Source organism: Ambystoma mexicanum, chromosome 6p (genome assembly GCF_040938575.1).
Source record: "Ambystoma mexicanum isolate Mex_15411 chromosome 6p, UKY_AmexF1_1, whole genome shotgun sequence".
In the NCBI taxonomy this organism is placed as follows: domain Eukaryota; kingdom Metazoa; phylum Chordata; class Amphibia; order Caudata; family Ambystomatidae; genus Ambystoma; species Ambystoma mexicanum.
In genome coordinates this window covers 1,217,166,411-1,217,193,786 of record NC_090935.1, presented here as the reverse complement: position 1 = coordinate 1,217,193,786, position 27,376 = coordinate 1,217,166,411, and the positions used below count along the sequence as shown (strand labels likewise).

At 52.5% G+C, this 27,376-nt stretch overlaps 1 protein-coding gene across 4 annotated transcripts in view; it reads left to right on the top strand.

The window, feature by feature from the left end:
• Positions 1 to 27,376, top strand: part of IDNK (IDNK gluconokinase) — a 261,636-nt gene that overhangs the window by 33,641 nt on the left and 200,619 nt on the right. For 2 of the 4 annotated variants that reach the window (XM_069625879.1, XM_069625877.1), the window contains exon 3: positions 6,531 to 6,617. The exons of the other annotated variants lie outside the window; for them this stretch is intronic. In XM_069625879.1, coding sequence (XP_069481980.1) covers positions 6,531 to 6,617 — 87 coding nt within the window. The remainder of the gene's footprint in view (positions 1 to 6,530; positions 6,618 to 27,376) is intronic. 4 annotated transcript variants of the gene reach the window in all.

Genomic DNA, 27,376 nt, shown 5'->3' with positions numbered 1-27,376 from the left:
GAAGAACAAGAACAGCATTAGTGAGCAAGAACACTTACCTGTGAAGTAACCGGCCTTGAATCCATCCTGCGCTTCGCTTACCTCGCCCATCTCCGGAGTTCACCGCAACCTGCAAAGGTAACGAAACGAGGACAGCATTAATAACAATTCTTACCTGGGCAAGCAGCGAGTGCTGGCAGCACCCTGCGCTTCTCTTACCTTGCCCATCTCCAGGGTTTCACTGCAACCTGCAAGGGAGAAGGAACAAGGTCAGCATTAACAAAGCACTTAGCTGGGCAAGCAGCGCTTCGATTGCTCATCACCCCAGAACATCACTGCAACCTGTACCAAGAAGAGAAGAGAACACAGGTTAGCAATCAGCACCAATAAACAGTGCAGCGCTCCATGCATCAATAACTCACTGTGGTCTTCGCCCTCGGCGCGGCAACTGCGAGATCGCTATAGTTGGGGGTGGAGGTTGGGGATGGGAGTTGGGGTAGTTAAAGGGGAGTTAGCCTATGTGTCCACATGGAATATTTTGAACTGGAATGTTGGACAGTTGATGCATGCCAGAATGTTTCAATACTATGGGGGAACTTAAAATAGTGTCCTGGAACATTAGGGGCCTAAACAATAACAGGATTATGACTTACCTAAAGCGTCAGAAGATTGATATCGCACTCTTGCAAAAAACGCACCTCACAAAAGAGAAGTTGACTGCTCTCGCTAAAAAATGGAGAGTCATGACGCTAGACTCGCCGTATTCTGCTTATGCTAGCGGCGTAATAATATGGATAGCACCGTCGGTCCCTTTAAGGGTGCTTGAAACGTCCCAGGATCAAGAGGGGAGGATGTTTGTGTTGCGAGGTCGGGTCGAGCACAGGGAATTTTGTATAATTAACACATACGTGCCAAACCAAGAGACTGCGGCTTACTTCCGCTCATTATACCCATCAATAAGTTCACACAGAGATGGCACAATGATATGGGGAGGGGATTTCAACTGTACACTTAACCCACACTAGATAGACCCAATGAAACATGTACGCACCCTGCCCCCTCCGCTAAAGCCCTGGGCACATTATTGCAGGCATTTCAACTTTCGGACATATGGTGGACTCTTCACCCGCAAGCCAGCGAATACTCCCATTATACCGCTCCCAAAACCCTCTACACGAATTTGGATTATATTTTCAGGGGTGAAGATATCCTTGGGGAATTTGGCAGCGTGGAATATAAAGCACGGGTGTTATCATATCATGCCCCGCTGGTGGTCACATGGTGAGTTTCCCCTCCGAGGGCACGCATCCCGACATGGAGACTTCGGATTGAGGATTTGAGAGATGAAGCATTCAGGGAGCAGTTAAGAGAAGCGGTGCAGGATTACTTTAACCTTAATACAGGAAGTGTGGCATCAGCAGGCTCATTATAGGAAGCCTTCAAGGTGGTGGTTAGAGGGACAGCTATCACCAAGGCGTGTGTGGTTCAGGCGGTGATAGAGAATGACTTGTGAAAAGCGGAAACAAACCTAGAAGCCATAAATGGTCAGAGTGATCCACACAGCGTAGGTGTCCAAGAGGCCACGGCCCTGCGGCATGAATGTTTAGTGCACTGGTATAGATTGGGTAAATTGAGCTATAAGAAGTATGTGGAAAGACAGCATGCCAAAGGAGATAAACCAGGACGTTTGTTAGCCTGGTTGTACTAAAGTGAAAGTGAGCGGAGCCTGATTCAGGCAATTGCAGCTGGAAATGGGGAGATTTGTGAGAAACAGCAGGATATAAACTAATGCTTTTATGATTTTTATAAGAAATTAAATGAGGAGACATCAGAAACTCATGAGTCAAGAGATGGAGGAAGCTTTGGCGCTTATAGATCTTCCGAAGTTAGATGTAGAAGCGGTGGACAAGCTTGAAGTCCCCATAACCAAAGAGGAGTTGGAACACACTACTGGAGGGTTGCCATCAGGCAAAGCTCCAGGGGCACACAGACTACCCAGTGAGTTCTATATAGAATTTGTGACAGAGATTACTCTTCCACTGTTGGCCATGTTGAATGAATCCTTAGATAAAGGCACACTGCCACAGACGTTGAGAGTCAATCATAGTCCCATTGTTAAAGCCGAATAAACCTGATACTGAATGATTCTGTTACAGACCCCTATCGCTACTTAATCAAGATAGGAAAATGCTGACGGCTCTGCTGGCTAATAGTTTGAAACCTGCAATCCACAAACTCATACACCCAGACCAGACAGGCTACGTTCCAAATAGAAATATTGCCTGTAACCTGTACAGCATGTCATAGACCAGACACGAGTCAGTGCCCAGCTTTTGGCAATGACTTCACTGGTTGCAGTAAAGGCATTTGACATGGTCAGGTGACCATGGTTACTGGCGGTGTTAAAAGGTTTTGCCATGGTCCCCACGTATATTAAATGGGTTGAGCTACTGTACATCAACCGAGTAGCAAGATTCAAAACGGGCACTAGTTTTGGAAAAATGAGGGCTAGGCAAGGGGGACGAGACATATGCCTTATATCATTTATATTAGCCCTGGAACCGCTGGTGGTGTACTTGCGGAAGGAGTATCACAAGGCGGGCATTAGCATGAGGGGTGGCACGCATTTGGTCTCCCTATATGCGGATGACATGCTTCTATACCGGCAACAACTGGAGGCTAACCTACAATATATGTAAGATGTGTCTGAGCGCTATGCGGACCTATGTGGGATTACAATAAATGCACAGAAGTCTAGTTTATTCCCCCTTGCAGGCTATAGAAGAAGAACCTGGAGCATGTTACCAGTACTACTGATTAAATGAGAAATGGACACATTTAGATATCAAGTGTTAGCCATCTTCCACGACCCTAAAGTAGAACACGAGCAGAGCACAGTTAGGGCGGTAAAGAAAATGGAGAACTCCATGACATTTTGGGCCAGCTACCGCTTTCAATTATGGGACGGGCCACGCTGTTGAAAATGGTGGTGCTTCCGAGGCTGTTGCATTACTTCACGAACGTCCCATTTAACATACTGAGAACCTTCTTTAGGACACTGAACGCCACTTTCCAGAGTTTTTTTATGGCATAACACGAGATGTAGAATGTCGCTAGAGAAACTACAGAGACCACACGAACAAGGAGGGATAAAGGTGCCGGATTTCGAGTGTTATTTCGTAGTGAGCCAGTTGCAGTTCACCACGTACTGGCTGTCAGACGAACAGACCCATGATACTGAGTTACTGCAACCAGCATCCACCCCATTCTTTTTAAAAGAGATGGTGTGGACCACGATGCCACGAGACCCCAAAATTCCTCTGTCGCTGAGGCTAGGCATGATGATGTGACAAAGGGCCTGCCGCCTGCTAAGCAAAGAAACACCTCTCTCATTGGTCACTTTAAAGAGTGAAGATGTGCAACTGAGGCGGAATGTTAGGAAATATTGGGAGCCCAGGGGGGTGGCAACACTAGGTGATATATTGCATGAGGGACAACCGATGACTTTAAGAGTCAGGGTCAGGAGTACGGGAAGGGAAGCACATGACTCATGCCTCGCTTCTCCGCGGAATTAAAGCAAAATGGCCAAGTCCAGAGAGAGTATTGATAGAGGATGCACTGATGGAAACATTCTTTGATATTTCTGAAGGGCGGACACGCAGTATCACGTTTATATGACGTACTGATGTTGAGGCCAGATTACAATCTTATACAAATTAGACAGAGTTGAGAGGTAGATTTTCAAGACCGGCTGTCGGAATGCAAAACTACAATTGATTCAATTATGTCACGCACAGAGCATATTTGTCCCCAAAAAAATCACAAAATTTAGCAACGCAAAAGAACAAGCCTGCCTGAAATATGGCCTGATGAATGCAGACCTGATGGACGCATTTTGGGCTTGTGCCGACATACGTTTATATTCGGAGGGAGTGGCCCAGGCCCTAACTAAGGTGGGTGTGCAGGCAGATTCGATCACCTCCAAGGCTTGCTTGCTGGGGTTTTTTCAGAGACCAAAACATGCGAGAGTTGTAAGTAAATTAAAAGACCTGGCATACATCTTGGCGAAGCGCAGGATAGCAATGGGGTGGAAATCACGTAATGGTCCAGCAGTTGAAGGGTGGTTGAGGGACCTCCAGAAATGTTCACTAGCAGAAACTAGAGGCCAAGAGGAGCAAAACAAGGATTTGATGGCCTGGAGACAAATGATACAAGAATTGATATCCCCCACACATGACGAGACCCTACCGCAGGCACAGGCATCAGCACAACTGGTGGAATAGATATTTGTGATAGTTCAAGTAGTTTTATACATCTAATTAGTCACGGTGAGTGGAATAGGCTGGGGGGTGGGGAGGGGGAGGTGGGTTGTTGGGAGGTGGGAACAGACAAAGGACCAGACTAATAACATGATGTATTATTGACAGTTCTGCATAAAGTCTGTATGTTAATTTTGTTGTTTTTCGCTGGAAAATAATCAAATTAAAAAAAAAATTAAAAAATGGTGAAGCTGTAAAACAGATAATATTTCCAAATACGGCCTGCTTAAACTGTGCAGATCTTCCCCCAATATCAAGGTAAGCCCAATGGGGCTTCGCTGGGGAATTGTGCATACCTCTGATGCCCGATGATGTTTGCTGCAACTTTAGAGCCTATTACTTTTTTTTGGCTCATACATGAAGAGGTTTGTGCCAGTGGCTGCATCCATCCATCAATCCTGCAGCACTGGCCGAGGCACTGCCTCATGGGCCCTGTGGGACTTCTGCTGGTCGGCCTCCCTCACTCCATCATGACTGCCGGCACCTTTGTTCGCCAGGCACCGGAGTACCTTTGTGCGGGTTAGCCAGCCCATCGACCGAAGGCCTGTGTCTGAGCATGTCCAGGCATGGGCGGGCCGGGGCGCCCTTGACCCTCGTGCCCCATCAAACCATGCGGCGGCCGCCTGGTACACCCTGATCCCTATTGAACTTGTGTCCTGGACGTTTCTTCGCAACTCTTTGGTGAGTGATGGCTGATCTTTCTACTGCCTCCTCATCTAACACCAGAACCTTACTGTTATCTATTTCACTTTGCCTCTCCACCTTTTGCCTCCTACTCTACTTCACTCACTGCACTTGTTCTATTTAGAAAATCGAATCTAGGTGGTTTGTGTTTTACAACACTTCATCCATGTTGCATTGCACTGTGCTCTGTTTAAATTCATTCTGAGAGTGCGCCTTTCATCTTGCCTCCTCCTTATGCACTGCACTGACTGTGATCCTTATTGAATACATCTCTAGCATCCCCACCTATTGTTCTGCAGCTGTGTCCTCCGACTTATGTATTAGGCCTCCTAGAGACTGGCCAGGCTTGTGCAGTGCAGCCCCACAGCCCCTTTTGTGTGTACTTCCCTCTTACATGTGCAGCCACTTTGTTTCTTGTCCCTAGTGTGACTTCCCTGCTCCCCTTCTCCTTCTACATGTCTCATGCACTTATCACTATCATAATCGCTTCAGTCAGGTATGATGGTCTCATTTCCCCGTTCATCTTAACCCTCCCCTCCCCGCTACCCTCTTTTATTTAGTTATGTGTAGCTCTTGCATTATTGAAACGACCATCCGGCACGTACAATAATTCATGTCATATGTTGTTAACAGTTTGTATTCCTCTTGTTCTTTATTGTACCTCCAAATACATAGCACTTGCCCATTCTGAACGTTGCAATGCCTATTAAGAATGTCAATTCTGTTTACTTATCTACTCACCCTCCGTGCGTTGGAACGGTTTGGAACACTTGTTTAAGTGTATTGGCGCTTTATAAATGACCAATAAATGAATAAATGCACTACCGCCAAACTCTAAATGAGACACCATGTGGATGAAAGATCAAAAGTGAGAGGATAAAGCCATCTTTGGAATCATGATTTCCTAACATAAAACCATCTTCTTGGTAGCAAAAAATATTTTGGGGCAATCTTACTGACAAGACAAAAAACAGGCGTAGGGCATTTTCTAGACCAGTGCATACCTATATCATACAATTTACTTAGTTGTGGGCAGCCTCCCTTCCCAAGAACTATGGCAAGATCCTGGCACTTCTTTTTTGACAAAATTAATACAATAAGACCATTAATCAGTGGTTTCATCGCCATGCCATTGACAGACACCATTTTCATCACCAAAAATATCCTCCCGTCCAACCACTTCATCCTTCATCCACTTCATCCTTCATCTGCTCTATCCATTCTGGAATATCAAGTCAAGGATTGCGGTGATGCCACAGATGGTGGTTCCACTTGTACTTCTCGATAGATCCCAGTGTACTACTATCCATGTGCATCTCTAGGGCTGTGATGCATTTTATTCTTTCCAAATACATAAAATTCTGTTCCTGAATGTCTTGCTTTTGGACTGTTCCAAAAGTGACACTTGTACATTTTGTGGAATTTCTTTCCCAAGTGTCCCCATCAAATAAAGATTGTTTTGGTGAATAAAAAGTTGTAACTAAACTTCTTGCTAGCTTTTTCCTTCATTATGTACACATCTAAATAAGGGCTCTTCTTCTCTTTTAGCTGGGATGGAAGTTCTATGATGCAGATGATTATCATCCTGAGGAGAACAAAAGCAAAATGGTGGAAGGAATACCACTCGAAGACAAGGTTACCAAAAGGGTGGGATCGGGAGGTGTGGGGGGGGGGGGTGGGGGGGCGTGTGTGTGTGTGTGTGTGTGTGTGTGAGAGAGAGATGGGATTTGGCACCCTTTGGCAAATGGTGTCTATTCTACGCTATGCATTATTGTCGTGTCGATCTGCAGCCCCACTGGCTCCCAGGTGCAGGAGGGGCTCCCAATGAGTCTTCACGTGGGTGGGAGATGCATGTGAGGGGGGTACTATTGACCTCTCCTCCCATACACTGGCCCCGCCTCCAATAACATGTTTTTGCCTGGCCCCGCCTCCAATACCATTGTTTGGGCTGGCCCCGCCTCCAGTTACATGCCCCGTCTCCAATACCATGTTTTTGGTTGGCCCCGCCTCCAATACCATGGTTTGGGCTGGCCCCGCCTCCCATACCATGGTTGGGGCTGGCCCCGCCTCCCATACCATGGTTTGGGCTGGCCCCGCCTCCAGCTGGCCCCGCCTCCAATACATGGTTAGGGCTGGCCCTGCCTCCAATACCATGGTTTGGGCTGGCCCTGCCTCCAGTTACATGCCCCATCTCCAATACCATGGTTTGGGCTGGCTCCGCCTCCAATACCATGGTTTGGGCTGGCCCCGCCTCCAATACCATGGTTTGGGCTGGCCCCGCCTCCAGTTACATGCCCCACCTCCAATACCATGGTTTGGGCTGGCTCCGCCTCCAATACCATGGTTTGGGCTGGCTCCGCCTCCAATACCATGGTTTGGGCTGGCCCGCCTCAAATACCATGGTTTTGGCTGGCCCCGCCTCCAATACCATGGTTTGGGCTGGTTCCGCCTCCATTACCATGGCTTGGGCTGGCCCCGCCTCCAGTTACATGCCCCGCCTCCAATACCATGGTTTGGGGTGGCCCCGCCTCCAATACCATGGTTTGGGCTTGCCCCGCCTCCAGTACCATGGTTTGGGCTGGCCCCGCCTCCCATACCATGGTTTTGGCTGGCCCCGCCTCCAATACCATGGCTTGGGCTGGCTCCGCCTCCAATACCATGGTTTGGGCAAGCTATGCCTCCAATACCATGGTTTGGGCTGGCCCCGCCTCCCATACCATGGTTTTGGCTGGCTCCGCCTCTTGTTGGCCCCGCCTCCAATACCATGGTTTGGGCTGGCCCCGCCGATTTGGGCTGGCCCCGCCTTCAATACCATGTTTTTGGGCTGGCCCCGCCGCCAATACCATGTTTTTGGTTTTCCCCGCCTCCAATACCATGGTTTGGGCTGGCCCCGCCTCCAATACCATGGTTTGGGCTGGCCCCGCCTCCAATACCATGGTTTGGGCTGGCCCCGCCTCCAATACCATGGTTTGGGCTGGCCCCGCCTCCAATACCATGGTTTGGGATGGCCCCGCATCCAATACCATGGTTTGGGCTGGGCCCACCTCCAATACCATGTTTTTGGTTGGCCCTGCCTCCTTTGGCTGGTCCCGCCTCCCATACCATGGTTTTGGCTGGCCCCGCCTCCAATACCGTGGTTTGGGCTGGCCCCGCCTCCCATACCATGGTTTGGGCTGGCCCCGCCTCCCATACCATGGTTTGGGCTGGCCCCACCTCCCATACCATGGTTTCGGCTGGCCCCGCCTCCCATACCATGGTTTGGGCTGGCCCCGCCTCCAATACCATGGTTTGGGCTGGCCCCGCCTCCAGTTGCTGGCCCCGCCTCCCATACCATGGTTTGGGCTGGCCCCGCCTCCCATACCATGGTTTGGGCTGGCCCCGCCTCCCATACCATGGTTTGGGCTGGCCCCGCCTCCCATCCCATGGTTTTGGGCTGGCCCCGCCTCCAATACCGTGGTTTTGGCTGGCCCCGCCTCCAATACCGTGGTTTTGGCTGGCCCCGCCTCCTTTGGCTGGTCCCACCTCCCATACCATGGTTTGGGCTGGCCCCACCTCCAGTTATATGCCCCGCCTCCAATACCATGGTTTGGGCTGGCCCCGCCTCCAATACCATGGTTTGGGCTGGCCCCGCCTCCAATACCATGGTTTGGGCTGGCCCCGCCTCCAATACCATGGTTTGGGCTGGCCCCGCCTCCAGTTACATGCCCCGCCTCCAATACCATGTTTTTGGCTGGCCCCGCCTCCAATACCATGTCAATACCATGTTTTTGGCTGGCCCCGCCTCCAATACCATGTTTTTGGCTGGCCCGCCTCCAATACCATGGTTTGGGCTGGCCCCGCCTCCAATACCATGTCAATACCATGTTTTTGGCTGGCCCCGCCTCCAATACCATGGTTTGGGCTGGCCCCGCCTCCAATACCATGGTTTGGGCTGGCCCCGCCTCCAGTTACATGCCCCGCCTCCAATACCATGTTTTGGTTGGCCCCGCCTCCAATACCATGTTTTTGGCTGGCCTGCCTCCAATACCTTGGTTTTGGCTGGCCCTGCCTCCAATACCATGGTTTTGGCTGGCCCTGCCTCCAATACCATGTTTTTGAATGGCCCGCCTCTAATACCATGGTTTGGGCTGGCCCCGCCTCTAATACCATGGTTTGGGCTGGTCCCGCCTCCTTTGGCTGGCCCGCCTCCAATTCTATGGTTCTCCTCCAATACCGTGGTTTGGGATGGCCCCGCCTCCAATTCTATGGTTCTCCAGTACCATGGTTTGGTCTGGCTCCGCCTCCAGTACCATGGTTTGGGCTGGCCCCGCCTCCAATACCATGGTTTGGTCTGGCTCCGCCTCCAATACCATGGTTTGGGCTGGCCCAGCCTCTAGTTACATGCCCCGCCTCCAATACTATGGTTTTGGCTGTCCCCGCCTCCAATACCATGGTTTGGGCTGGTCCCGCCTCCTTTGGCTGGCCCCGCCTCCAATTCTATGGTTCTCCTCCAATACCATGGTTTGGGCTGGCCCCGCCTCCAGTACCATGGTTTGGGCTGGCCCCGCCACCAATACCATGGTTGTGGCTGGCCCCGCCTCTGGCTGACCCCGCCTCCAATACCATGGTTTGGGCTGGCCCCGCCTCCAATACCATGGTTTGGGCTGGCCCCGCCTCCAATACAATGGTTTGGTCTGGCTCCGCCTCCAATACCATGGTTTTGGCTGGCCCCTTCTCCAATACCATGGTTTTGGCTGGCCCAGCCTCCAATAACATGGTTTTGGCTGGTCCCGCCTCCTTTTGCTGGCCCCGCCTCCAATTCCATGGCTCGCCTCCAATACCATGGTTTGGGCTGGCCCTGCCTCCCATACCATGGTTTGGGCTGGCCCCGCCTCCCATACCATGGTTTGGGCTGGCCCCGCCTCCCATACCATGGTTTGGGCTGGCCCCACCTCCCATACCATGGTTTGGGCTGGCCCCGCCTCCCATACCATGGTTTGGGCTGGCCCCGCCTCCCATACCTTGGTTTGGACTGGCCCTGCCTCCCATACCATCGTTTGGGATGGCCCCGCCTCCCGCTAGCCCTGCCTCCAATCTCATGGTTTTGGCTGGCCCTGCTTCCAATACCATGGTTTGGGCTGGCCCCGCCTCCAATACCATGGTTTGAGCTGGCCCCGCCTCCGGGTGGCCCTGCCTCCAATACCATGGTTTTGGTTGGCCCTGCCTCCAATACCATGGTTTTGGTTGGCCCTGCCTCCAATACCATGGTTTTGGTTGGCCCTGCCTCCAATACCATGGTTTTGGTTGGCCCTGCCTCCAATACCATTGTTTGGGCTGGACCTGCCTCCAATACCATGGTTTGGGCTGGACCTGCCTCCAATACCATGGTTTGGGCTGGACCCGCCTCCAATAACATGGTTTGGGCTGGCCCCGCCTCCAATACCATGGTTTGGGCTGGCCCTGCCTCCAATAACATAGTTTTGGCTGGTCCCACCTCCTTTAGCTGGCCCTGCCTCCAATACCATGGTTTGGGCTGGCCCTGCCTCCAATACCATGGTTATGGCTGGCCCCGCCTCCAATACCATGGTTATGGCTGGCCCCGCCTCCAATACCATGGTTATGGCTGGCCCCGCCTCCAATACCATGGTTTGGGCTGGCCCCGCCTCCAGTTACATGCCCCACCTCCAATACCATGGTTTGGGCTGGCCCCGCCTCCGATAGCATGGTTTGGGCTGGCCCCACCTCCAATAGCATGGTTTGGGCTGGCCCCGCCTCCAATACCATGGTTTGGGCTGGCCCCGCCTCCAATAACATGGTATGGGCTGGCCCCGCCTCCAATACCATGGTTTTGGCTGGCCCCGCCTCCAATACCAAGGATTTGGCTGGCCCCGCCTCCTGTCCCGCCTCCAATAACATTTTTGGCTGGCCCCGCCTCCAATACCGTGGTTTTGGCTGGCCCCATCTGCAATACCATGGTTTGGGCTGGCCCCGCCTCTAATACCATGTTTTTGGCTGGCCCCGCCTCTAATAACATGGTTTTGGCTGGCCCCGCCTGCAGTACCATGGTTTGGGCTGGCCCTGCCTGCAATGCCATGGTTTTGGTTGGCCCCGTCTCCAGTTACATGCCCCACCTCCAATACCATGATTTGGTTGGCCCCGCCTCCAATACCATGTTTTTGTCTGGCCTGCCTCCAATACCTTGGTTTTGGCTGGCCCCAATACCAGTTACAAGCCCCGCCTCCAATACCATGTTTTTGGTTGGCCCACCTCCAATACCATGTTTTTGAATGGCCCGCCTCCAATACCATGGTTTGGGCTGGCCCCGCCTCTAATACCATGGTTTGTGCTGTTCCCCCCTCCTTTGGCTGGCCCTGCCTCCAATTCTATGGTTCTCCTCCAATACCATGGTTTGGGCTGGTCCCGCCTCCAGTACCATGGTTTGGGCTGGCCCCGCCTCCAATACCATGGTTGTGGCTGGCCCCGCCTCTGGCTGGCCCCGCCTCCAATACCATGGTTTGGGCTGGCCCCGCCTCCAATACCATGGTTTTGGCTGGCCCCACCTCCAATAACATGGTTTTGGCTGGTCCCGCCTCCTTTAGCTGGCCCCGCCTCCAATACCATGGTTTGGGCTGGCCCCGCCTCCAATACCATGGTTTGGGCTGGCCCCGCCTCCAATACCATGGTTTGGGCTGGCCCCGCCTCCAATACCAAGGTTTTGGCTGGCCCCGCCTCCAATTCCATGGTTTTGGATGGCCCCGCCTCTAATAACATGGTTTGGGCTGGCCTCGTCTGCAATACCATGGTTTGGGCTGGCCCTGCCTGCAATACCATGGTTTTGGTTGGCCCCGCCTCCAATAACATGGTTTTGGCAGGTCCCGCCTCCTTTAGCTTGCCCCGCCTCCAATTCTACGGTTCTCCTCCAATACCACGGTTTGGGCTGGCCCCGCCTCCAATACCATGCTTTGGGCTGGCCCCGCCTCCAATACCATGCTTTGGGCTGGCCCCGCCTCCAATACCATGCTTTGGGCTGGCCCCGCCTCCAGCACCATGGTTTGGGCTGGCCCCGCCTCCAAAACCATGGTTTGGCCTGGCCCCGCCTCCGGCTGGCCCTGCCTCCAATACCATGGTTTGGGCTGGCCCCGCCTCCAGTTACATGCCCCGCCTCCAATACCATGGTTTGGGCTGGCCCCGCCTCCAATACCATGGTTTGGGCTGGCCCCGCCTCCAATAACATGGTATGGGCTGGCCCCGCCTCCAATACCATGGTTTTGGCTGGCCCCGCCTCCAATAACATGGTTCTCCTCCAATACCATGGTTTGGGCTGGCCCCGCCTCCAATACCATGGTTTGGGCTGGCCCCGCCTCCAATACCATGGTTTGGGCTGGCCCCGCCTCCAATACCATGGTTTTGGCTGGCCCCGCCTCCAATACCAAGGTTTTGGCTGGCCCCGCCTCCTGGCCCGCCTCCAATAACATATTTTTGGCTGGCCCCGCCTCCAATACCGTGGTTTTGGCTGGCCCCATCTGCAATACCATGGTTTGGGCTGGCCCCGCCTCTAATACCATGTTTTTGGCTGGCCCCGCCTCTAATAACATGGTTTTGGCTGGCCCCGCCTGCAGTACCATGGTTTGGGCTGGCCCTGCCTGCAATGCCATGGTTTTGGTTGGCCCCGCCTCCAGTTACATGCCCCACCTCCAATACCATGATTTGGTTGGCCCCGCCTCCAATACCATGTTTTTGTCTGGCCTGCCTCCAATACCTTGGTTTTGGCTGGCCCCAATACCAGTTACAAGCCCCGCCTCCAATACCATGTTTTTGGTTGGCCCGCCTCCAATACCATTGGCCCGCCTCCAATACCATGGTTTGGACTGGCCCCGCCTCTAATACCATGGTTTGGGCTGGCCCCGCCTCCAATACCATGGTTTGGGCTGGCCCCGCCTCCAATACCATGGTTTGGGCTGGCCCCGCCTCCAATACCAAGGTTTTGGCTGGCCCCGCCTCCAATTCCATGGTTTTGGATGGCCCCGTCTCTAATAACATGGTTTGGGCTGGCCTCGTCTGCAATACCATGGTTTGGGCTGGCCCTGCCTGCAATACCATGGTTTTGGTTGGCCCCGCCTCCAATAACATGGTTTTGGCAGGTCCCGCCTCCTTTAGCTTGCCCCGCCTCCAATTCTACGGTTCTCCTCCAATACCACGGTTTGGGCTGGCCCCGCCTCCAATACCACGGTTTGGGCTGGCCCCGCCTCCAATACCATGCTTTGGGCTGGCCCCGCCTCCAGCACCATGGTTTGGGCTGGCCCCGCCTCCGAAACCATGGTTTGGCCTGGCCCCGCCTCCGGCTGGCCCTGCCTCCAATACCATGGTTTGGGCTGGCCCCGTCTCCAATACCATGGTTTCGGCTGGCCCCACCTCCAATACCATGGTTTGGGCTGGCCCCGCCTCCAATAACATGGTATGGGCTGGCCCCGCCTCCAATACCATGGTTTTGGCTGGCCCCGCCTCCAATAACCTGGTTCTCCTCCAATACCATGGTTTGGGCTGGCCCTGCCTCCAATAACATGGTATGGGCTGGCCCCGCCTCCAATAACATGGTTTGGGCTGGCCCCGCCTCCAATAACATGGTTTTGGCTGGCCCGCCTCCAATACCATGCTTTTGGCTGGCCCCTCCTCCAATACCATGGTTTGGGCTGGCCCTGCCTCCAATACCAAGGTTTTGGCTGGCCCCGCCTCCAATAACATGGTTTTGGCTGGCCCCGCCTCTAATAACATGGTTTTGGCTGGCCCGCCTGCAGTACCATGGTTTGGGCTGGCCCCGCCTGCAATGCCATGGTTTTGGTTGGCCCTGCCTCCAGTTACATGCCCCGCCTCCAATACCATGTTTTGGTTGGCCCCGCCTCCAATACCATGTTTTTGGCTGCCCTGCCTCCAATACCTTGGTTTTGGCTGGCCCTGCCTCCAATACCATGGTTTTGGCTGGCCCGCCTCCAGTTACATGCCCCGCCTCCAATACGATGTTTTTGGTTGGCCTGCCTCCAATACCATGTTTTTGAATGGCCCGCCTCCAATACCATGGTTTGGTCTGACTCCGCCTCCAATACCATGGTTTGGGCTGGCCCCGCCTCCAGTTACATGCCCCGCCTCCAATACCATGGTTTTGGCTGGCCCCTTCTCCAATACCATGGTTTTGGCTGTCCCCGCCTCCAATAACATGGTTTTGGCTGGTCCTGCCTCCTTTAGCTGGCCCCACCTCCAATTCTATGGTTCGCCTCCAATACCATGGTTTGGGCTGGCCCCGCCTCCAATACCATGGTTTGGGCTGGCCCCGCCTCCAATACCATGGTTTGGGCTGGCCCCGCCTCCAATACCATGGTTTTGGCTGGCCCCGCCTCCAATACCAGGGTTTTGGCTGGCCCCGCCTCCAATACCAAGGTTTTGGCTGGCCCCGCCTCCAATACCAAGGTTTTGGCTGGCCCCGCCTCCTAGCCCGCCTCCAATAGCATATTTTTGGCTGCCCCCGCCTCCAATACCGTGGTTTTGGCTGGCCCCATCTGCAATACCATGTTTTTGGCTGGCCCCGCCTCTAATACCATGTTTTTGGCTGGCCCCGCCTCTAATAACATGGTTTTGGCTGGCCCCGCCTGCAGTACCATGGTTTGGGCTGGCCCTGCCTGCAATGCCATGGTTTTGGTTGGCCCCGCCTCCAGTTACATGCCCCACCTCCAATACCATGATTTGGTTGGCCCCGCCTCCAATACCATGTTTTTGTCTGGCCTGCCTCCAATACCTTGGTTTTGGCTGGCCCCAATACCAGTTACAAGCCCCGCCTCCAATACCATGTTTTTGGTTGGCCCGCCTCCAATACCATGTTTTTGAATGGCCCGCCTCCAATACCATGGTTTGGGCTGGCCCCGCCTCTAATACCATGGTTTGGGCTGTTCCCCCCTCCTTTGGCTGGCCTTGCCTCCAATTCTATGGTTCTCCTCCAATACCATGGTTTGGGCTGGTCCCGCCTCCAGTACCATGGTTTGGGCTGGCCCCGCCTCCAATACCATGGTTGTGGCTGGCCCCGCCTCTGGCTGGCCCTGCCTCCAATACCATGGTTTGGGCTGGCCCCGCCTCCAATACCATGGTTTTGGCTGGCCCCACCTCCAATAACATGGTTTTGGCTGGTCCCGCCTCCTTTAGCTGGCCCCGCCTCCAATACCATGGTTTGGGCTGGCCCCGCCTCCAATACCATGGTTTGGGCTGGCCCCGCCTCCAATACCAAGGTTTTGGCTGGCCCCGCCTCCAATTCCATGGTTTTGGATGGCCCCGCCTCCAATTCCATGGTTTTGGATGGCCCCGCCTCCAATAACATGGTTTGGGCTGGCCTCGTCTGCAATACCATGGTTTGGGCTGGCCCTGCCTGCAATACCATGGTTTTGGTTGGCCCCGCCTCCAATAACATGGTTTTGGCAGCTCCCGCCTCCTTTAGCTTGCCCCGCCTCCAATTCTATGGTTCTCCTCCAATACCACGGTTTGGGCTGGCCCCGCCTCCAATACCACGCTTTGGGCTGGCCCCGCCTCCAGCACCATGGTTTGGGCTGGCCCCGCCTCCAGCACCATGGTTTGGGCTGGCCCCGCCTCCAATAACATGGTTTTGGCAGGTCCCGCCTCCTTTAGCTTGCCCCGCCTCCAATTCTACGGTTCTCCTCCAATACCACGGTTTGGGCTGGCCCCGCCTCCAATACCATGCTTTGGGCTGGCCCCGCCTCCAATACCATGCTTTGGGCTGGCCCCGCCTCCAATACCATGCTTTGGGCTGGCTCCGCCTCCAGCACCATGGTTTGGGCTGGCACTGCCTCCAATACCATGGTTTGGGCCTGCCCCGCCTCCAATTCCATGGTTTGGGCTGGCCCCGCTTCCAATTCCATGGTTTGGGCTGGCCCCGCCTCCAATACCATGGTTTGGGCTGGCCCCGCCTCCAATACCATGGTTTGGGCTGGCCCCGCCTCCAATTTTACGGTTCTCCTCCAGTACCATGGTTTGGGCTGGCCCCGCCTCCAATACCATGGTTCATCATGTGAACGAACACATTGCATTGTCAGCCACACAGGCACCGTTGCACCAGCTGAAGTGTCAAAACAATGCCATTGCTGAAGTCACGAATGTAATAGCAGCCCTGGACTGCACACATGTGGCACTCGTACCACCCCAGGCACATGAGGCTGCCTACAGAAATCGGAAACCGTACCATTCCCTCAACGTGCAGATGAAATGTGGTCCCAACCACACCTACATCCACTGCTCTGCCCGCTACCCAGGATCCACCCTCGACTCCATGGTCCTGCGCAACAGTACCCTGCCGGCGTACATGAAAAGGCATTGAGGGCAAAACACATGGCTAGTGGGTGAGTACAAATGTATACCATAAAGCATGTCAATCCACAACAGATGGTGCCTGTCACAGAATCCATCATTCCCAATAGGCAGCAGCATTACTGCAGCATACACATACAAGCACCTTGCACGATAAACCCCGGACATGTGCAACACAGCAGAACACACCCATGCAGGATGTAAGACATGTGGCGGCACAGTGACATATGGAAACCCCACCACAATAAAGCCTCCTGTGTGCGTAGCACCATGGCTCCGAACACTGACACAGTACAGAATTCCCACCCTGCCCACCCGACAATAATTAATTTCCGAACCATAAACTGGCACAACCACAAACGCACCACACATAAGTAGGCCGAGTAATGACAATGTTCATCCCACTAACACTGTCCCCAAAATGGCCAGGGAAATGCATGGAGAACAGTACAGAGCAGTGACAACCAGCAAATGCAACTGTAGTCAAATGGATTTGCAATGACACATGAGGCAGCCACTTCTGTCATGCAGAAGTAGATGGAAGTGCCCCCTTATCCTGCGACAACTGAATGAGTACTCTTACATACAGATACATAGGCGTACCAAGTGGAGAGTACCCCATTGATTCAATCGTGCCCGTAGGACAGCACACTCCATTATAGTCCAAATGATATGAAATGCAAAATGACACTGATGACAGAGCCCTGTACACCCATTGGACTTACCTTGTCCCCATACCGTCTTCCTCTCCCCTGCAGGTGAATCTGCATATCCCCAGTACACGTGGCACATGACCCCTGTGCGTCACCCACACACAGCTGTGGAGCGGGCATACAACCTTGCACATGCCCGTACACGGATCTGCGTGGAGAGGACATTTGGACTGGCGAAGGCACACTTCCGGTGCCTCGACCGCACGGGAGGGGCAATGATGTATGCACCAGAATAAGTAGGCTAAATTGTACTGACATGTGCCATGCTGCACAACATCTGCTGTCGCAGAGGTGTGCGACTGCCCCCTGATGCTCATGTACATCCACCTGAGGATGGTAGTGAGGTCGATGAAGTGCTGGAATGTGTTGCACATGCACAAAGGATTGGGCTGAGGGAGGGGAGGTTGGCCAGACAGTAATTGATTGATGAATTATATAAGAAATGGGTAATGGGTAAATCAGAAATATGTCACTTCAACATTGATTTGCATCAGTGACAATCACTACTGTCCATGCATTGTGAATTTTGTAACATGATTTATTGAACATCCAACAGTCCCCCTTCCCTCCAGTGAACACCCAACACACAATCCCCCCTCCCCCCAGTGAACACCCAGCACACAATCCCCCCTCCCCCAGTGAACACCCAGCACACTATTCCCCCCCTCCCCCAGTAAACTAACCCCAACTGTGCAGATAGGCACATGTGTCTCATGAGGGCAACAACTACGATGCCATGCACCACTAGGATGGTCGCGGGCGCTTCCCTTTTCCAGGCCCCTCCGGTGTGCGTGCCCTTAAGTGGCGCATGGACCGGCGCCTAGGAGATGGCTCTAGGGAACCCTCCATGGGTGTGGTCGATGTCGAGGGGACTGAAGCGGTGGCCATCATGTGCTGTCGCATGAGGTTGTTTGCCTCCCGTGTCTGTTCAGCAAGTGCTGAGACTGCCTCCGACAACTCCCTCACTCGTTGGCCAAAGCCTGTCAGGGCAGCGGTACATTGTTCAACAACTTTGCGTGTACGCGCATTGTCCCGCGCTATGTACTTGCTCCCATGCCTTATTGAGTGACTGACTGCCTTGATGTGCCTGCTCTGCACCTTCGCCATCAATTCCACCTTGGCGTGTTTGGCCTCAAAGAGGTCGAGTCGGCCATCACTGCTGCCCCAGTGACGAAGGGCTCCCCTGGTGCGTCACGTGGTGGCCTACGACTTGTGTGCTGTCGGGGGGGGGGGGGGGGGCTGCATGGCTATATGGCGCCAGCGTGGACTGGGCTGCCTGGCTCACAGTGCCGGTCTTCTGGGCTACCATAAGATGGCGTGTCCACGTCGGGCTGCGGTGTGCGGCAACTACGCACAGGCACATGTCGACTCCCTGCATGCTGTGTGCCTGGCCTTGGGCTTCCCTGGGGTGTGGAAACCCCTTCAGCGTCACTACTTCCGGCAGTGTGTTGTCCTACGGCATGGTGGCCACGTGGAGGTGTTGCTCCCACGTCGGGCTCCGATGCAGACCTCTCTCCCTCAGCATCGGGGCTGTGAATGGTGGCTTGGGTTGAGTTGGCGGTCACCTCCCTGCGGCCATGTGGCTGTCGCTGCTGTCTGGCAGGGCTGCATTGGGGTGAGGTGGGTGTTGACTGGGTCGTCTCCCTTCGGTGTGGCCTCTTTGTGGGGTGCTGGTGGAGGCGCGGTGCTGTGGGCGCTGTGTTGATGTGGCCTCTTCCCCAGCATCTTCGTCCCGTTGGGATCGACGTGTGCCTGTGGGGTACATAGGGTGTGGTTTGAGTTCAATGCTATATATATTTGTGTGATGCAGCTCATGCCAACAAGTGTGATTGAAGACAGTTACAATGACGCATTCAACTTGCATTCTGTTCAGTCGCCATGTGGTGCTTGTTGTGAATGTGTATGGAGGTACACTGCATGGGAATGCGTGGTTGGGGTGCACTGCACTCTGAGTTTTGGGGGTGTGTTCATGCACACTCCAACTCTATGTAGCTGTCCTATAGCTATGGAAGTCTATCCCCTGCCCCTGTCATTCATGCACTGCACATACGGGGTCGTTTGGGCAGCACTACCGTTCTAGGGATGTAGGCCTCACTTATGGGTGTATGCAGTGCCTCAGACACATGTATTCGCTTTCATTCACTAAGGGTCTGCATGTGTGGTACTTTCAGCTGCATGTATTTGGGGATGGGACTCACCTGCCGTTGGGTCGATGCCAGTCCCTGCCTCCGCTCCACCAATGCCCTCAATGGTTCCAACGTCTATCAGGGCGGTCATTTTCTCCTCCCATGGTGTGAGTTCGGGTGGGGGTGGTGGTGGGCCTCCTCCAGTGCCCCTGCTTGCACTCCTGTGCTGTGACAGGATGCCACGGACTCGCACACGCAGGTCATTCAGGCGCTTGCAGCAATCCTCCCCATCCCGGGGCACGCGCCCCACAGCACTGACCCTTTGGCTGATGGTTCGCCATATTTGGGCTCTGCGCTGGCCACTAGTTTTTCGCTGCTGCAGCTCCTCGTGGTGTATCTGTGCCTCCTCGACCAGTACTTCTAGCTCCTGATCACTACATTTGGGCTTCCTCACCCTGTCCAGGGCAGACTTGCCCCTAGTGCACTCCTAAGACATGTTTTGGCCTTGGATCACGTGGATGGCTTCCAGTAGCTGTGATATCTGACGGATTGTGATTTCCATGATGGCCACCGCTTTATTTCCCGTTCCTGCGGTGACGCGTTTCCCGCGCGCTAAAAGCGCGCGCGCTATGAGCACAGCATGACGGTAGCGCACGGTGCGCCGGATTTAAAGGTTTGCGCTATTCGCGCTAACGCCATGGACCGGGGCTCGTCTACGATTACTCGTGATCTGGCGGATTTTCCACCAGGGGGCCTTGGCGTTAGCACTAATTAGGTCCGGCGGATAATCCGCCACATTTACCGCCGAAGTCATGATGAGGCCCTCAGTCTTGTCACAGGGCTAGCTTTGATCCTCCATAATGTGTGGTGGGCTAGTTTCATGCCGCCCAGTGTCTATGAGCCACATCTGCATGGAGACCAAGAAGTCCAGCTTACCAGGACCCTTAGGCCAGTGGCTTTAGTTACCTGGAGGAAGACTGAGTAGGGTTTGTCAGTGGTCTCTTCCCCATACCAACTTACCACCTTCTCAATTCATTAGGGGCAATGCCCTTGCAAAGCTGCTTCCTCATTCTCTCCTAGTATGATTCCCAAACTGTTTATGAAGGCAGTATCAAAGAAAGTATGGTGAGAAAGACACAATAGGTACAACTACTCCAACTGATCTCACCACAACCAAACTCAGGCTCCATATGAGACACTTCCTGCTTAGCTTAGACATAGACCCAAACCTGGAATTTCCCTGAGTAAGCCCTCTCACCGTTTTACCACAGAAGAGGTAGACCGAATCATTGGCTGAGAACCGCTTGACCAGTTGAGCTACTAGAGCCACCACAGCCAGATGGGACATAGAGTGCTCCTGACCTCAAATGGTCACCCAGCCTTTTCAAGCCTCGGGCACTGCACGCCAGCCAGACATACATATTGAATTAATCCCATTGCTACAGAGCAACTCATTTGAAACATCCACAATTCAATAGGGTGAGCCACTGCCAAACAGGCAATTGGAGCTATGTGGATTTATTTTCCTTACTTTGAAAATAGTATATCTTGTTTGTAAATAAAAAGGTGCTTTCCTTGATGGGAAAATGCCCCCTTTAACCATCAAACATATTCAATTGTGCTACAGTATTCAGTAGGAATCAGAATGACATTGAAGTCCCAACAGAGGTGGTGTGCTGTGATATGTAAGGCCCCACATGGATGGTGTGTGTTTTCACAGCACTGTTATGTGATAAGTCCCCACACAGTTTATGTTGATGTTAATGTCTTCATATACTTCACATGAATTGGGTGTGATACTGATTTACGTACTGCATGAACTGGGATTATCATGAGAATAGTCCCAACATTATGTGCACTTCTAATGAAGTCCCTGCAGGTTTGCTGTGTCATGATATTGAAGTCCCCACAGGGATGGTGCAATGGCGATACAGAGGTCAATGTAGTGATGGTGTGTGAGGATATTTAAGTTTCCTTTGTTTTTTAATTTTGTACCAGACAGAGATAGCTTGTGGTAATATGGATCATCTTCACAGTGAAGTTGTGCAAAAATATTGAAGTCTGTATGGGCTTCATTTGGTGGTGTTGTAGATGTCTCTCCCACTGAGGTTCCACTTGCCTCAAACCCTAGGAAGGACCTTGCAGAGTGGGCTCACATCGCTAGCCTTACAGTGGGGGGGTCTCCCACTAGGGGAAAAGGGATGAATACCGTGATTTGTCGAATACCCTTCCCCTTACAGTGGTGAGTTCCCCATCTCCCTTTAGAGAATCAATTTAGAAAATACATATTCCACTGTTCTTTCCCCATCCGCTGTTCTACAGTGAAGCAAAATGATTGGAGATCTAGGAACCAACTCATTACTCTTGGGTTAGTGTCTCTCATATCAGGTGCGAGTAGTTAATCAGATCCCATTTCACTCTGCATTTTGGGACATGCATAGAACAAAACAAGAGTTTGCCACCAGATTTCAGTTAATCACTTTTTCACTCTTATAGCTCCATGAACTATTTAACTGGTAATGTTCAAAATAACCTTTGTACACCAACGCATGCTATGTATAATGTGATGGTACAGTTCTCAAGCTATGTACTCCTTTCCCGGACAAACTCCTGGAAAAGTTGGCCCAGCTTAATCTTCAAACTGAATCAGTGGGCGTCTCTGTGACCATCAGTCTGGCTTCAGAGCTATCAGAAGCATAAAAAACTGCTCTCCTGAACATCTGTGAAGACATGCTCCCCAACCTCGATTACAACACACCCTGTGTCCTCATCTTACTTGACCTCTCTTCTGCCTTTGACATGGTCAACCATGACATCCTGCTCAACCATCTCCGTGATAACCTGGGTATCACCAATCAGGCCCTGGCTTGGCTGACCTCTTTCCTCTCCAACCGAACCTCCCAGATCCAACTGGGGTACTTCCTCTCCTCTGTCTCTATCTCTGGTGTTCCCCAGGGGTCTAACCTCTCTCCCTAGCTGTTCAACCAATACCTTGCACTTCTTGTCCACCGCATTGCCGCTCCCTGCCAAAACCTTCGGTGCTATGCAGATGACACTCAACTCATTTTCAGGCTCCCTTTTGTCACCTCTTCTCCTTCTTTCATCTCTGACTGTCTGCCTTCCAGGAGCGGTGTGCCGCCAATGATCTCTGCCTTAATGCCAGTAAGACCAAGATTCTCCTCATTGGCACACCTGCTCCCTCATTTCCTGTCACTCTCAGTCTGGCCTCTCTTGGCCCTCTTCCTGCTCCCACCTGAGAGGCTAAAAACCTTGGGGTCATCTTCGACTCCACACTCTCCTACTCTTCTCACATCTCTGACGTCTCTAGGAAATCACACTACCAGCTGCACCTCCTCAAAGGTATTCTTCCTTTCCTCTCCTTCCCTCAGAAGCTCACTGTCTCTAGAGCTCTTATCTCTACGCTGGACTACTGCAACAGCCTCTTTGTAAATCTGGCAGCTTCTACTCTCCATCCTCTGCAACTCATCCAGAACAGGACTGCAAGACTTGTCCTTGGCCTCAAGCCCAGGGATCATATCTCTCCAGGACTGAAAACTCTGCACAGGCTCCTAGTGGCTGCAAGGATTAAGTTCAAAACCCTCTGCATTTTCCACAAGGCCTTCTGGGGCCTAGGGCCTCAATATCTTCCACTCTCTCTTCATAAATATCTTCCTTCTCTAGCTCTTTGCGCATCCGCCTCCAACTCCCTCAGGATCAGCTGCTTCTCCAAGCAACGAGTTGGTGGTAGATCTCTTTCTTTGGCTGGAGCCTCCCTCTGGATCAGCCTCCCTGCCTCTCTGAAACTTGTAGAGAACCATGCTTTCTCTCTTCCTCTCTCCTGCTGATCACCTGGGTTGAAACTGAATCTGCACTGGTTACCTGGCTATCCTCTGATCTCGGGTCCAGGTCCCATCCCCGCCATTTGAACACCTGCACTGCCCCCTTGGCATCCCTTGCACTCAGGGGTTGTTTCTGTGCCCCTACAGCACTTCACACAATGTCTGCACTTACCCTGGAACTTGCCACCAGCTGGCCTCACTTTTTATTTATTGTTTGTTTATTCTTTACTGTTATCCTATGTACTGCATTGCCCCCACCCCCTTCGCCACCGCACTTTTCCCTCCTCACTCCCCTGGACTTGCACGATCTCAATGTCACCTGGCCTAGCAAGATCGCTGTCTGTCGTCCCTCGGTTCCTCCTCCATTGCCTCATCGCGTATTGAAACACTTGTGTATAGGCAAGTTATAAATGCAATATCATATCATGTAGCATACATCATTTATGTCATCCTAATGTTCTATTTCGCAGTGTACTGTGATGTGTTTGGAAGTGTTAATCATTTTAAGGTGAGTTATGTGTTATAAAAATCAATAAAATAAAACAAATATTTCCTTCACCCACCATCTTTTACCTCCCACCACCCACCTGTGGCAGTACACCCCTTGTTGGCACCGCCGTTTCGGCGTGGGCCAGTTTGGCTCGACCGCTTTGGTGCAGCAGCCAGTTCAGTGTGCCCATTCTGGCTCATAAGCCTTTCTCGTGCTGCCGATTTGACACAAGGGACGTTTGGGCGTGGCTGACATTGCAGCCGCTTTTAAACACCCTCACGCCAAATGGAGGTTAATGCTGTGTGCATTTTAGGGACTGATATAACCCATCTAAAAACACTCAGTGGCATATGGTTAAACATACTACGCACTTGGGAATTTTGCTGGCCATTTATTTTAAAGTTACATATGTTGCCTTTTTTCATTGCGAGCCTACACTTTCTCCTACTTGAGTGGATTGAGTAGGGAATGGGTTTCTTAACCTCACAAACCGAGAGGGGAGGAAGTGGGTACACGGCACTGCTTACCTGTATAAGGCATTCTATTTGCAATTCTACCTTTGTCAAGAATCACACAGTGCGGCTAGTCAAGCTCTAAAGCCGGGAGTAGAAGCCGGGGTTCCAGGTTCTGAATTGGTCATTTTATGCTCTCCTCCCTATAAACATGCTCCATGGTCCAAGGCCCTCAGGCCAATCTCCTCCTCTTTGATGGGCGCTTCCCTCGCCTCATCAATTTCCTCTCATCTCCTGCTGTCCCCTCCTCTCCCCCCTTGGCTAACTTGCCCTCTCTCTCCTCCTCCTCTGCCCCTCCTAGGGCCCTTTCTCCTCCGCAGAGCATAGCTCTGATCTGTACCCCTCTCCGGAAGGTCTTTAAGGCTGGCAACCTTCTTCATATTGACACTCTCAACACTCGCTCTGCTGTCAAACACTCCTCTGACATCTGCCACCTCCTTGAAGAACTATACCTTGATGTCCTTGGTCTTACTGAGACATGGTTCATGGCAAGCTCTGTCACAAGCTTTGGCACTCTCCTCCCTGATGGCTACAAGATCCTCTCTGCACCCAGATCCTCCTGGTCCGTTGGGGGTGGGGGGGTAGCCCTGATCTTTCCTTGAGTGGATTCCTGCCTCTATCATTCCCACTCAGACCTACTCCTCTTTTGAATGCGCTGTCTGTAGGCTCTCTCTCTCTCTCTCCTACCCATACTCTAACTGTGGCTACCATCTACTAGCCTCCTGGTAAAACAACCTCATTTCTCTCTGAGTGGGCGGACCTTTCCTCCTCCCTCCTGGACTCTACCATTCAACTCCTCTTCCTCTGTGACCTCAATATCCATTTAGACTCTCCTTGTTCCTCCTCTGTACTATTTTGTGACCTGTGCGACTCCCTCTCCCTGTCCATCCTCCCTCACTCTGCAGGGCACAAACTCGATGTCTGGATCTCCTCTGACCTACCCCTCTCCATCCCTCTGACCACTCCTCTCATCTCTCCCTCTCTTCCCCCCCATGCCAACACTGCCACCTACCTTTTCGGACATCCGGCCCATGAAGCGTGTGTCAGTTGAGGCTTTCGCCACCACTTTCTCACCCGTCCACCTCTGGCTGTCTCACATCCTGAGACAGACCTGTCTCTGCTCTACTCTTCAATTTCTGTTACTCTTGATGCTCTTGCCCCTGTCATGAGGATCCGTTTCAAGTCCAAAGCCAAGTGCAATTCCTGGTATGGCTCCGACCTAGCTACACTTAAACGTAAGTGAAGGGCGGCTGAGAGGAAATGGAGGGCTTCTTGTTCATCCTCTGACAAACTGGCCTGTCGCCTGTTACAAAGGCAATACTGTCTCTCTGTCCTCACCAAGAAGAGAGCACACATTCAAGCTCGTGTCTCTGCGGCATCTAATAACTCAGACGTACTCTTTAAAATCTGCAAGGAGCTGGAAAACCCTGCTGCAGTCTCTACCCCTCCTGTTGCCTCCCAGGCTCTTTGCAATGCCCTTGTCTGTCACTTCATCTCAAAAACCCAGGATATCCTGTCCACCCTGTCCACCCCTGCCCCTTCTAAGGCTAAGAACCTCGGGGTCATCTTTAACTCCACACTTTCCTTATCAGCCCACATCTCTGAGGTCTCTTAAAAAGTCAAACTTCCTACTGCACCTCCTCAGAGGTACTCTGCCTTTCCTCTCCTTCCCCCAGAAGCTCATGGTCTCTGAAGCTCTGGTTCTCTCTAGGTTGGACTATTGTAACAGCCTCTTTCAAAATCTACTTGCCTCTACTCTCCGCCCTCTGCCACTAATCAAGAACAGGAATGCTAGACTTGTCCTTGGCCTCAAGCCCAGGGATCATATGTCTCCAGCTCTGAAATCCCTCCATTGGCTCCCAGTAGATGCAAGAATTAAATTCAAATCCCTCTGCATTGTCCACAAGGCTTTCTGGGGCATGGGTCCAGAATACCTTCAGCTATCCCTCTGCAAATACCTCACCTCTCAAGCTCTTCGTTCCTCTACCTCTGACTCCTTTCCGGGTCAGTTATTTTTTAAATAAACAAGCTTGGGGTAGATATCTGTCTTCGGCTGGGGCCTCCCTCTGGAACAGCCTGCCTGCCACTTTAAAACTTGAGGAGAACCAGCTCTGGTTCCGGAAGCACCTCAAAACCTTCCTCTTTTCTTCTGCCTTCGCTCCCCCTCTCTCCTGCTGATCTGTTCTCTCTTGGCCCAGGTACCTGCTCACCCTGCCACCCTCCTGCACTACCCCTTGCACTGTGGACTGTATCTGTACCCATACAGTCCCCTCCTTTTTCTTCCTGCACTTATCAGACCTACATTGTCTGCTGCCTTAAACCCAGCACTTGCCGGCTGCACTACCACTGTTTGTTGCCTTTATTGTTTATTTATATATTATTTATCTGTTTCTCCTTTGCTCCGCACTTTCCACTTCCAAGCACTTTTCCCCCTCCCCCCTCCCATGCACTTGCGCGTTCTCAATGTCACTGGGCCTAGTAAGATCGTTGTTTTGTTCTAACCTGTTCCCCCTCTCTTGTCTTGTCACGCTCTGAAACATTTTGTGTACGAGCGCGATAGAAATAAAATATCAATATCAATGATCTTATCAATATTGCGATTGGCCCCGGGCACATATACGCTCAGGCCTGCCCCAATGACAATTATGCGGTCCCTTTCTCTACCCCAATTGTGGGGTTGGGGGGTGAGGGGGTCGGTCACCTTGCAAGTCTGGGCAGCACTGTGTGATGTGCAGACACATCGCTGCATTCCGTTGATGTGTGTTCACACATCCCTGGCACTGCCCCGCCATTCACGGTTTGATTTCAGCGTTTAATATCCCATCTCAATGTCTGGTCATGTTTGGCGTGTGTGCCTGTGCACACGCCCGCGCGTTTCTGTGCGTGCAGTAGGAAAATCGCAGCAGAGCACTGTACAAAAAATCGAGTAAGTTCACATTTCCCAAATAGAAAAGAGTAGGCGCTGAAATTAAAATGCTCCTAGATTATCCCTTTCAGTCCATTTATAAACAAACAGTCTCTTTAACACAGAACTCAGTTCTCTTTGTGTTTTTTCTTATGTGACAGTCCTGGGTCACCCTCACTCCAAGTACTGCCACAAAGAAGATTATGGGCCTCATCACGACTTGGGCGGTAACGCTGGCGCTATCAGTGCTGGCGCTATCTGCCCTACCGCCGAACTCCCTGGCACTAATAGAGCCGGATCACGAGTCCGGCGGTAATGTTAATCCCCATTCCCCATTGAGCCCATTCGGGAATGCCCCATTCCCCATTGGGCTCAATGGGGAAATCCGCCGGCGGTATGAGCACGAATTTTCGGCGGATTTCCCCCCAGCTCAGAGCTGGGGCGAAGTCGTGATGAGGCCCTCTGCCTT